At 36.6% G+C, this 12,310-nt stretch overlaps 2 protein-coding genes across 2 annotated transcripts; both read right to left on the bottom strand.

Annotated features, from left to right (window-relative positions):
• Positions 1–1,774: 1,774 nt before the first annotated feature.
• Positions 1,775–8,183, bottom strand: UBP8 (ubiquitin-specific protease 8). The gene is made up of 13 exons (XM_012995617.2): positions 7,824–8,183; positions 7,113–7,358; positions 6,518–6,659; positions 6,053–6,112; positions 5,879–5,974; positions 4,777–5,091; positions 4,387–4,527; positions 4,080–4,250; positions 3,576–3,833; positions 3,322–3,470; positions 2,700–3,227; positions 2,336–2,609; positions 1,775–2,238 (listed from the first exon to the last, which is right to left on the bottom strand). The coding sequence occupies exons 1-13, from the start codon at positions 7,991–7,993 to the stop codon at positions 2,122–2,124; spliced, it is 2,667 nt and encodes an 888-aa protein (XP_012851071.2). The 5' UTR covers positions 7,994–8,183; the 3' UTR covers positions 1,775–2,121.
• A 654-nt stretch (positions 8,184–8,837) lies between these two features.
• On the bottom strand, positions 8,838–11,603 carry LOC105970789 (ubiquitin carboxyl-terminal hydrolase). The gene is made up of 3 exons (XM_012995616.2): positions 11,162–11,603; positions 9,428–9,675; positions 8,838–9,355 (listed from the first exon to the last, which is right to left on the bottom strand). The coding sequence occupies exons 1-3, from the start codon at positions 11,436–11,438 to the stop codon at positions 9,053–9,055; spliced, it is 828 nt and encodes a 275-aa protein (XP_012851070.2). The 5' UTR covers positions 11,439–11,603; the 3' UTR covers positions 8,838–9,052.
• Between the last annotated feature and the right edge of the window lie 707 nt (positions 11,604–12,310).

Genomic DNA, 12,310 nt, shown 5'->3' with positions numbered 1-12,310 from the left:
AAAATGGGCTAAACGTTTAAAAGCCCAACTCGGGCGCCCGAAGGTGCAGTGCACGCCCATGTTGGGCGTGCAGTTGGCTCTTGCACGCCCAACATGGGCGTGCACTGCACCTTCGGGCGCCCGAGTTGGGCTTTTGGCTTTGAAACGTTTTTTTTTTTTTTTTTTTTTTTTTTTTTTTTTTTTTTCAATTTTTTACGCTTTTTTTAGGACGATACGTCTACAATTGAAGTTGATCATACCGATTATTTTACAACAACTCAGTTGTTTGACTCGAAGGATGAGGTAGTGGTTTGGGCGAGGTTCGTTGCCAGAGGTCTTTTTGTGAAAATGCTAAAAAAAAATTGTTCTAAAAAAAAGATTTTTCTGACTTGTGACCTATACGGGGAGAAACGAGAATGTCCATCAACTAACCCAAACGCGCGCCCGAGAAGGACTGGTAGCAAAAAAAGAAACTGTGGTTTTCAAATTGTCGGAGAGCTACGGTCGGACGATAGATGGGAGGTCAGAGTAGTATACGGGAAGCATAATCATTTTCCAATATATGGGAGGTCAGAGTAGTCTACCAAAGGCGTTGCGGAGTCGACGTGAAACGTGGGATATTCTAAATAGTGTTTGATTTAGTTTTGTTTTTTTTTTATTGGAATGAATGTATTACTATTGACATTGTATGTTATTATTATTATGTTATGATGTTATAATGAATGTTATTAGTATGTTATTATTATTATTATATTATGTTCTAATAATAATAATAATAATAATAATAATAATAATAATAATAATAATAATAATAATAATAATAATAATAATAATAATAATAATAATAAGGTTTTGAACAACATATTTTATATTAAATTTACTAACTTATTTTAATTCAGAAAAAAAAAAAAAAAAAAAAAAAAAAAAAAAAAAAAAAAAAAAAAAAAAAAGAAAATTAAATCGAACGCCCGGTTTGGGCGTTTCCCGGCCGAACCGACGCCTGGACCGGGCGCCGGTTCGCCCGGGAAACGCCCAAACCGGGCGTCCAAACATTGATTCCACGCCCAAGTCGGGCGCCGGCTGCATGAACGGACGCCCACTTTGGGCGTCCGTTCATGCAGCCGGCGCCCGACTTGGGCGTTCGTGCATTTTTTTCGAAAATTTTAGGGGTTTTAGAGAGATAAACACTTTTTTGTTTTGAACGGTAAATAGCACTTTTTAAACCGTAAAGAGCATTTTCTTTTATCAATTATCTTTTTTGATAAAGAAAGACCGAAATATTTCTTGAAAATATATATATATAAAAAAAAAAAAAAAAAAGGGAGAATCTGTAATGTCAAATCATGTAGTTGGGGTAGTATTGGAATTTAGGGGTTGGGGTGGGGTAGGGTTTAACTTTAGATGATCAGCTGTCATTTCATTCACTGTCATCTTCATCATCATCATCATCATCTCCTCCACCAACACAAAGCTCACCACACTTTGCTCGTACAATTCGTTATCAATTCAAAACTACACACACACACACACACATATATATATTGGATTTTTTTTTTGGAAATAAAGTAATCAATTTTTATTTGTATTAATTCTGATAAAGATGAGTTTTAAAAATAAAGTGATATTTATTTGAATTTCAGTAAAAATATTTGTCGAGATGCATGTAGGCTGCAGCAGTCAAATCACTTACAAAATGCCAAATGAATTTAAACTAAAAAGGTACAAATATGTATTTAGAGAGAGAGAGAGAGAGAGAGAGAGAGAGAGAGAGAGAGAGAGAGAGAGAGAGAGTACCTAAAAAAAATCCCACTATTTGATAAAATAGACCAGTTACAATAATTTAATGGCTACATTTTTTGTAGCAAAATGATCCTATATAAGATTCTCAACTGCCACCTCAGCTTTCACTATATTTAATTTATATAATGATTTTTTTTCTTCGGCATTATCATTATCATCATCCTATACTAACAAACACCCTTTCAGTTTTTAAATCTTAAAAAAAAACACTACCTAAGACTAACAAAATATCAAGACAAAAATTATTGTACCCATATCCATAACCAATAATTAAAAAAAAAACATTAATTAAGTAATTAATTAATCTCTTTTCCAATAATCACTTACTCATCTCAACTTTTTTCAGGCATCTTCAACTCTCCTGTAAAACAAAACATAGGCAGCTGAGGTTTTGATCTTGTCCTCACTAATCGGAGACACGTGGCTGTCGTCAAAATCGTACCACCTATCACCGCCATGCTACATCGAAACAAGTAATAATTCAAATTCCGTACTCCAAGAAAATATATAACATCAACTAACGCACAAATCTCGATCGATGTTAAGCTTAACTTACATGAACAAATGCTGTGTAGTGACCGCCTCCCATGCTTCCGTAATGGTTACTTATTGCGTAAAGCAAATAGCGGTTAGAAGATTTTCCGCCTTTTTGGGCGATATAATCGGATAGGTCAAGATCCCGGATGGGGAAGTCAACATAACTCTCCAATTTATTCTTCAGAAAACGGTTGTAGGAGAATCTTTTCAAATGGATGACCAAGATTTCCGGCAATCTCCAGAGATCTAATTTCTTATCGGCTTGACAGTGCTTCTTGCAAACCGGACAATACCTAAAAAAGTCGAAAATGGCAGATTGGTAAATAAGTGGTCCGACAGAAATAATCTGTAGAAACTAAGGACTTAGCATACTGATTACTGACCACATGTCATCTGGTCCAAGAGGCTCCTCTTTTAGAAACGCTTCGAGGCATTTATACAGAGATACAGATTCCTGCGGTCTTTTTGCGAAGAATCCGGATTTGAAAACTTCCGGAAGCGAAGTCAAAGGCTGTACGTCGTGACGCTTGACCATCTTTTCCGACCAAGATACAAGCACGTAAAGCCTTTCAGACATGGGTTTCACCAGCTCTTCCATTCCGATTTCAGATTTTTTTTCTACTCCTTTTTCGTTTGTGAAGTAGAACTGAAAATCTGCAACAGATTGTCCTTCCACAGGCTTTTCTTCATCGGATTTCCGAGGCGACTCACTTAATAAAGAATCTACTTCGGTTGCACTATTGTTTGAGGAATCAATATTGTCGACAGAATCATCATCAGGTACCAGGAATGGAGAAAGTAACTTTGCATACACTTCACGAAAATCAGATCCGTTAGCAATGTTTTCCCTTACTACGAGGGGAACTCCGAATGCCTTCCAATTGGGTGTTAACTTCCCACAAATGAATTTTCTGTAGATAATTAATTTAAAAATTAGCGTAAATATTAAAAAAATTAGCAAGAGACATCTGAAAGACATGCAATTATGCGATTAGTTGGACTCACTCTTCAATCTGCTGATGCATAAATACAAAAAGCGGGGCTTCCTTAGCATCCTTCGACAGCCTATATGCGATTAGTTGGTCATTGTCTCTAATCAAAGATAACGAATCAGTCGGCTCTTCTAGAAAACGTATGATACGGTTGTTGTAAATCTGTATATGTTCACCATAAAAAAAAGTAAGCAATATGGCGAAATAGAATAACATTTAGAAACTCCCGAAGGAAAATTTACGTAGCACTGTAATTGCTGCAGTTACCTCAGCAACTAAGAGCATTTCGTCAACTCCTAACGAACATGCTGTGCTTAAAGCCTGAGTGAGATCTTCAAGCTTCCCATTCTTGGGTACAGTGACAGTGAACGAGGATGGCTTAGTACTACCATCAGATTTTACAACTGTCACCGTCATTGTCCGCGTGGATGTTGATGGCAGAGGTAACGAGAGATACATGAATGGGTCGAAAGTAACAGACAACTTTCTGCACTCTGGACATATTAATGTGGACCGGAACTGACCCTGTAATAATACCCGATGTAAGGGTATAGTTCGAAGGTAACTGTAAAGATGACAAAAAACTGCCGGAAAAAAAAAATCCAGATTTTGTTTGCGGTGTAATAAACCATAGAGCACTCCAATCGCAAATATAATTATTTTCGATGAAGATATGTGCTTGAATAAACTCTTATTTTCAGATATTTAAGATCCAAAAAAGGAATAAACATTGACAGATCATGCAAATAAATCTAAAGAAACGAGACTTACTTGGCAAACATCGACAATTATAGAGTCATTACGAGCAAGGTGATTCCGCCAATATTCATCAGCTACTTCTTCATCTGGTCGCCCATCGGAATCTTTAGCTTCAACGTACGGTTTGCATTTCACACGATTCAAATCTTCATGTAGACCATCTAAAAGAAATGCCAGGACCTCCTACAGTATGTAAATACGGTGAGAATATTTTTACTTCTCTCACTTTCAATGGACGAGACACGGAGTCAGGTAATTAAGTTTCGAAAAGAGGAACAGAAGATTAATTATAAATTTCCACTTAGAGAATAGTAAATACTTGGGAATCGTGCTGATTAAAGCCACTGAATTGCGGGGCAAAATGAGCAAGCTTCAATTTGAATGTTCTTGGTGCCAGTGGAGTTGCTCCAGGTGCCCATAATTTCTTCATCAGATCTCCGAAAGACGAAGCAATCTCACCCTGTCAAAAGCAAATAATTCTATTGTTTAAGAAATGGAGTTATAAAGATCACAAGCTATATCATACACACATGGAAAGAATGAAATCTATAACATCCTACAACTAACATCTTGTGGTAATCTAACTCGACCGAAAAGGCGATAATCTTTGGTGAACAGCAAAAGACAAAGCAGCCCATCGATGAAAATAAAAAGATAAAATTACTCAGACCCTGTCATTTATTAAGTCCTAATAAGTATGTGAACGTACTTTCATGCCTAATGGATTGTCCGGGTTTATTTCTCTCCTGTAGTCTCCAAGGAAGTAATCGACAAGCTTTGGGGTGTGTGCTAGACACTGAATAGCACTGTTCATAAAGCAAGTGTTCCCCAGGTTTTGTAATCCAGTTAAGCCCAAACTACCAGCTTCAAATGAATTCCCGAGAAGATACGAAGATTTGCTTCCACCAGAATTACCATTCATCAGAAATGAAGCACCATTAGAAAGTTGCCCATTATCGTCTTTTTTAGGTCCTTTATTTCTAAAAGAATCTGACAATCCATAAACTTGCAACTCAAGCGGCAGCTGCACAAATCAACAAGATAGAAAGAAGTTAAATAAGATAAAAGTACATAATTCAAGGCATTTTACGATTTCACTACCCTCTACCTTGTTAAATGCTAGTGGAATCCCAATCCAACAAAAATCCTTCAAGATTAGGAGACAAATCTTCAAAATCTATGATTTTATTGGGATTTTAACGATTTCATACTTGCATTAATTCAGTTGGTTGAGCCAAACCCAATCGTTTTTCTTCGAAACAAGTGAACCCAACCATTTTCAGCTCTCCAATGAACGTTTTATTTTATTCAAGGAACACAACTAAGTCTGAAATTCGTGGAAAACTGAACCCTAGCCCAAAGAGCAATCGATAACAAGATACCACATGTTTTATTTATGTTAGGAGATATTTCATATACCTTGAGACATGATATTTGGCATTTTATTTAATTTTACAAGATATGTAAAACCCTCTGCTTTTACGATCTGATTTTACGACTACGCTTTTTACAGTCCCCTTCCGTTTTTACTTAAAGTCCCGATTTTAACTACCTTGTTTCGTTACAGGAGTAATCTTTATCAACCTGTTACATATCAATTAATACCAAATTATACACATCATGGACTTCGGTATGGACCTTTTCACAAGAACAAAAGATTAAATATGATAACCTCACCATGCAGACAGCAGACAAAATAGGAGAGTTCAACGAATATAGTTTTCTAATTTCAGACTCGATAAGTCGAAGATGCACAACAATATTGAGAAGTATACCATCACATGATGCATTGTACATAAAGATCTACTTACATCCTGCTCTGTTAGCTTTTGGGAATCTTTTAAGATCTTATTTTTCTCGTTCAAGAAAAGCAGCATTGTCTGCCCAGAAAAATCCCAAACCCGTAACTGCACAGCGTGGAGTTAATCATCAGTTTCGTGGAAAGAATATGAAGGTTACATTCAAGAAAGTAAAGCTATACTCACAGGCTCAGCTTCCACATTAAAAATCTTGCAGGCTCTTCGAAAGCACTCAACTGAATTATCCTGAAAAATTAAGGCAAACGAGAAACTTTAGGAAGAAAAGAAAATAAAAGAAGATCAAGAACATCTCAATGCATGCACGTCAATAATAGGTCTTCCGCTAAGAAGCCTATTCCAATGTGTTAATTTCCGAATTCAACGGAAGATCTCATATAGGTTGTTTCCCATGATAGCTTGTCAAGTTTTAATTGATCAGGAGTTGCTAAATATACACTTTCCTTTTATGGTTGTTCCCTTAAAAAATACCGACACATCATTGTTTAAAAAAAAATCAGTTCTTTCTTACATTAAATAGAATAATGAGAGAGAGGCATGCTACGTGGAACCTAAAGACAAATAACCAAACAACCAAAAGAAATAAATCATAAAAAAAGACAATACAATGAGACCGCCTCAGTAATTACGAACCTTTTTGCTTATTTTCACCGCCAGTACATTGGTTTCCCACAAAACGGAAAGCCTAAGTTGCAATGGATAGACATCTGACATATCTTCTTCTACAGCTGAAAACCCTTTTTTGTCCTTAGATGAACTTCGGAAATCACTGTGCCTGGAAAGCACATAAATTAATAGAAAATGAGTCGACTTTATTTAATTCCAAAGGCATCAATAAGAAGTCGCAATAACACAAACGAATAAATAACTAAACACATTAATGACAGGAACGTGATTGCATTAAATGAAACATCGAAAGATGAACGACAAATCCGAGGACGTAATTGCATTAAATGAAATGGGGTCCACAATTCCTCAAGCTAGATAACATTGGACCAGCAAGATTACCGGAGAAGCGACAAAACTCAAAGCGGTGAATCATGGCAGATATCTAGAGATACCCAAGCCACGTGGCACACTACGTAATGCATTTATATTTTCAGCAATATATTGCGTGTCTTGCGTGTATTGCAAGTCGAAATCTATCATATAAATGAAAATGGAAAGTTTTAAGCAATGCAGCTGAAAAAAAAAGGCAAACCTAATTCGAGTTCTTCACTATACTAACCATTTGAGTGTCTGCAGCCAAACATCACCGGGGACCAATGCATAATCTCGATTCGGTAGCCCAACTTCACCACTTTCCCCATTGCTGGAAGAGCCATCTTCTTTCTTTAGGTTAAACGAAATATCTGAATTGAATATATTGTTGAATATCTTCATCGGACCACCGTATGGAGGAGCAGGGCATGCTGCATACGGAATTCCGTTTTTCACCTCCGACAAAGAGGGGTCTTGTGCCTCCTTCCACCATCTAAACCACAACCAAGTTAATAAAACTCTCAGTAACATCCAATCTACACACTCCATTTTTTCTAGGTTTTCTATCCCCAAAATGACAAAGCATTAATAACATGAAAATACAATCAAACGAAAGGCAAAACAAACACAGCAGCAAAATTCAATTTCAAAAGTGAGTAATTCACCAAAATCTATGACGTAATCAGTTCGAATTTCGAAGTAAACACACAAGTAAATCCAGCGATCAGTTTTTTTTTCTACTTTCAATTTTTTTTTGGAAGTTCTACCCGATTTGGGGTTTCAATTGAACTTCGATTGCGGCTGATACGAGTTAAATTGGCAGCAACATTCGATTCCGAAATGAGTTTTTTGATTCAAATCAGATTTGTTCGCTAGTCCACTCTCTTCAATAAGGAATTCCACCTAAAAAAGGAAATAAAAACTCGAAATTCGGAGTGACATTCGAAAATTTTTATACCTAAACGGGACTAAATAGACTCTCTGGTCTTCATCTGAAGAAGAAGCCTCTTCTCTCTCTTCCTCTTCTTCTTCTTCCTCCTTCTTTTCTTCTTCTCTTTGACGTGGCTCAGAAGGCAAACAGCTCGACGAAATTTCTGCTGCGGAATCATTCTTAACATCATCGTCCATGATTCTCTCTCTCTCTCTCTAGATATGTATCGATAGAATGAGAAAGACACGGGTTCAGAAATGGCGGAGGAGATTTGCAGAAGAAGTGCACATCAGTTTTAGAGAGAGAGAAGAATGAGAGAGATTGCCGGATTTGCAGAGAAAAAAATATTACATGCGAAGAAAGAAAAAAATTAAATTAATTATATTTACTATTTTACAGATGGGATTATACCGTATATACCCTCGGTCTTTCATTTTGTGTAATTTCATATTTTTAACATTTTTTGATTGATTATATATTAAATTCAATTCAAACATGTTTAATTTATTTTTATTTTACACGAGAAACAAAAATTTAATAGTGTCTAAATATAAATAAAGTTTATCTATTATTAAAAAAAATATATATATAGTGTCAATGTTTCGAGTGTTACTAATTTTGAGACAATTTTTTTAAAGAAGATAGTACAAAATTTAAGAAATTTTACTTTTAAATAAGTGAATTATTTTAATAGACTTTTCTAATTGAGAAACTATTTTGGGGGTGGGGGGGGGGGGGGGGGGGGGGGGGGGGGGTTGAAAGGTGCTTTGCTGGTGCTGCACTGTCTAATTACTAACGTCCGATCTGATCTGACGAGATTATTAAATTCCAAGATGTATTAACGAAAATGCCCAGTCAAAATTTCACCTCCAAAACAAAAGTTTATTTGAAAAAAATGAATAAATTTGTTATTTGCAAAATCAAATATTTCATTATTGTTATTTTTTAAATAAATATAATCCAGCTTATGGATAATTTTTGTGTAACATTCCTTTGTAACAACTTAGTCAGCAATTTGTCAAATTAGGAAACTCCACTGTATCCAATAAAATTAATCCATACCACAAAATCAAACGACCCGAATCCTACCCGGATAATATAATCCATGGCCCAATTAATTTCATACCCGGTTTACAGACAATTCATAGCTGGAAATTATAAATCACATTACAAACATATATTAACTTTCTCAAAAAAAAAAAAAAAGAAGCAGATTTTAAGTAGAAAATCTAATGCTACAAAATAGTCTATAAAAATCAATAGTACCGCGAACCCGTATCATACGAACGGCCCCTAGGGTAAGGCACTTTACCCTCGTACCCCTGGTGGTGGTCCCCACCACCGTTGCCAGAAAATCGAGCACGGTCTCTGTGAGTGCCGTATGAGTCGGGGGCATTATTGGCATTGAAACTTCGAGGGTCGTTTTCAACAATAATCTGCTGGTATTGCTCGTGCCTTGCTTGAGATTCTCTCCTTAGGAACTCGTCTCTTCGACTCGCGTGGCGGGCCCGCAGGGCGTATAACTGCTCCTCGTATTGAGTGCTGATCGTGTTTATTCTCTGCAAAACACAACATTACATTAAAAACACACACACACACACACACACATTTGGAGGGGTGAGAAACCGAACCTCCCTGTGCCTAACATTTTCAGCGTCCTCTGCATCGGTTTGTTCTTTGCTGAGTTTCATGATGTCGTCAAGAAATCTCTGCTCGAGATTTTCGAAAGTCTGAACTGAACGATTATCTTCATAGCCCAAATCCATGTCATCTTCATGGGACTGAGACCTAGGATCTACTCCACCTTGTCTCTCCGATGGCATCCTAGGATCCATCCTCTGGTTCTGGTAATAGGATCGAGGTGCTTCGCGCCCTTGACCTGTAAATCATTGCAATCGTTCATGCATTTTCAAATTCCAAAATCAGCCACATCAAGTTAAGTTCTCCATTGATGATGTCACCATTTCAGTTATTTTCTTGTTGATTACTACATCTGTTTGAGAACCACAAGATGCTTATCAACCATAGTAAAAATTAAAAATGCAATTGATTAGACTACTTTCTCAAGATCGTCAAGCATATTCCTAATGGGAAAAGGTCAGTTCGTGTTAGCAGAACGATATTTTGTCTCTTTTTCCTACATCTCAACAATAAAGACTTATATGCTGGATAGACTTTCTAACAATCGACACTAAATTCAAACTTGGCATCAAACCTGTAAGTATATTGCTTGATAAAAATAGTATCTGGCTACAACGAGAGTCTTTATTGACTACGAGACAAACGAAGGGGGTTATTCACAGAGCTTACGGGTGAGCTTATGGTAGATCCAAGCATCTCAAGATTTTAAGCAGGCAATATATCTTAACACGTACTTGTCTATACATTTCGTGTCTGCGTCAGTCTTACTACAACGTGGATGCACAGTGTTGGATGACTACTTTATCTAAAAGCTTTTTAAGCTCTTAGTTTTAGTGAGATGAATCATTTGATATTCATACCTCCAATACACAGTTACACACCAAGTTATTAAAATGAAACAATACCATATAAAAGGATCAAAATTAACTTTTAAGAAATACAACATTCAGTTAACAAGCTGGTGAAATTACATCTCAGCAATCATTTTGAATGTCGGTCCATAGTATAGTTTCCTGGCATCGGAAACGAGACACAGTTTTCTTTGTGCCAATCAAACAGCAACATGGGTGCGCACAATAGTGTCAGTCACTATAGGCTAAAACTCCCAAATTTTCGTAGTCCTAATTACACCAATCAAACCGAAAAAAAAATGATCAAAGTAAAGTGACCCTCCAATTAGATTAAAGAAATTATCCATGTTCATGAATGTTATGGCAGAAGGACAGGGAATGTATAAAGCTTGATTTTCGGCCAATGTGAGGTGAAAAAATGGCACATAAGAGTGAAACCAACGGATCAAAATAGTTACTGCACGAGCAGCTTCGCATACCTAGTATCACATGATGCTTATAGGTGTTAAGAATGCCTGTCCTAATATTATCTTGTACGAATTCGTTCACCGAAGCAAGATAAGCTCTTTTTGCAGGCTCCGGATTAAATGTTAGCAACAAAACACATTAACTTTCCAGGAAAAAAAAAGACGAAATTATCTAGCCATTTCCACATAGCACGGAGAGATCTGTTGACATGCAATATACAATTTGCCTATACAATTCGTCTAGAATAACTTTTTAGTGTTTGGAGAATCACGGTTAAACACAAATACTATCATATGTTTCTAATAAATAAATATTACTGAAAAACTATGAATTTAATTTACCAATTACCACCAAAATCTAATTGAACAAACGAAATAGGGCAAAAAGAGTTTCGAAGAAACATGCCTTCGGAAAACGGCGCCGTGGGAGACATAGCGGTTTGAGGCAATTTGGTCTGAGCGGCGTCTCTTTCCCACCGCCAGTCGTTATCCTGCTGGCCTCCTCCTTCCTTCTCCCGGAGCGGCTGCTCCTCCTGGTGGCGGCCTTGGTAATACCCAGACTTATTGTTCTGGTGGTGCTGATGCATTTGACCGCCACCGCCACCGTATGCGTGGTGACCCCCACCGCCGCCGCTGCCTCCGCCGCCGGAATCACCTCCGTAACGAGCGCCTTGCCTTCTCATCTGTAACAGTTTCCCTAAATGATTATGAATCTTATTCGAATTTTTATTTCCCCGATTCACAGTGTATCTCTCTCTCTACTTGTAGGAGGAGAAGATTAATTGGGGAATTTGAAAGGGGGAAAAAACAGAAAATATGTTGCCTTTTATTCGATTATTTATTATTGTAATTTATATTTCATTTTATATATACTGTGAATGAAAATGCAATACATATGGAATATTTAAGTTAGATGATTTTGGGCCAAAACGTTTGAACTAATATGGGCTGAATTTCATTTTGTAATCATGCTAGCCCACATCTTGAAATTAAAAAAAGTCCATTTTTTTTAGTGTTACAAGAATTTTAAACTTGTACTTATGGTAAATTACGGTGACCACTGAGGTAAGGTCAAATTACGAAAAAAACTCCATAAAATTGGGTAATTACAATCACCCTTTGACTATGAATCTTTTTACACGTCCATTTTGATGGTGTCAGTTCAGCAGAATCTTCTAGTTCCGCGAAATGTTCTCTAGATTGTACTTGTTTTATGTAAAAATGCAGTTTTTGATGCACCACAATATGATATTTACAAGTCAAGAGACAAATTTTATGATCATCTTGTTTCAAATGTGGAGCTCGAATGAGATAAAAATGGTACAAATTGAAGAATATTCCACATAATCTAGAAAATTCTACTAAATTTGGCACCGCAAATTTGATCATATAAAAAAGTATAGTTAAGGGAATGATTGTAATTACTAAAACATGAAAAGAGTCAACAAGCCCGGCACAAAATTGCAAGAAATAATTAAAACATCGTAAAATCGTTATATTTGGGCCTGAGACAATACCAAAATGTTGGCTAGCCAGCCCATTACACAAACCCGAA

The sequence above is a fragment of the Erythranthe guttata genome, chromosome 4, assembly GCF_056151865.1.
Source record: "Erythranthe guttata isolate IM_541 chromosome 4, IM_541, whole genome shotgun sequence".
Lineage (NCBI taxonomy): Eukaryota > Viridiplantae > Streptophyta > Magnoliopsida > Lamiales > Phrymaceae > Erythranthe > Erythranthe guttata.
The sequence above is the reverse complement of the archived record's forward strand: the minus strand, read 5'-3'. Positions and strand labels throughout refer to the sequence as shown.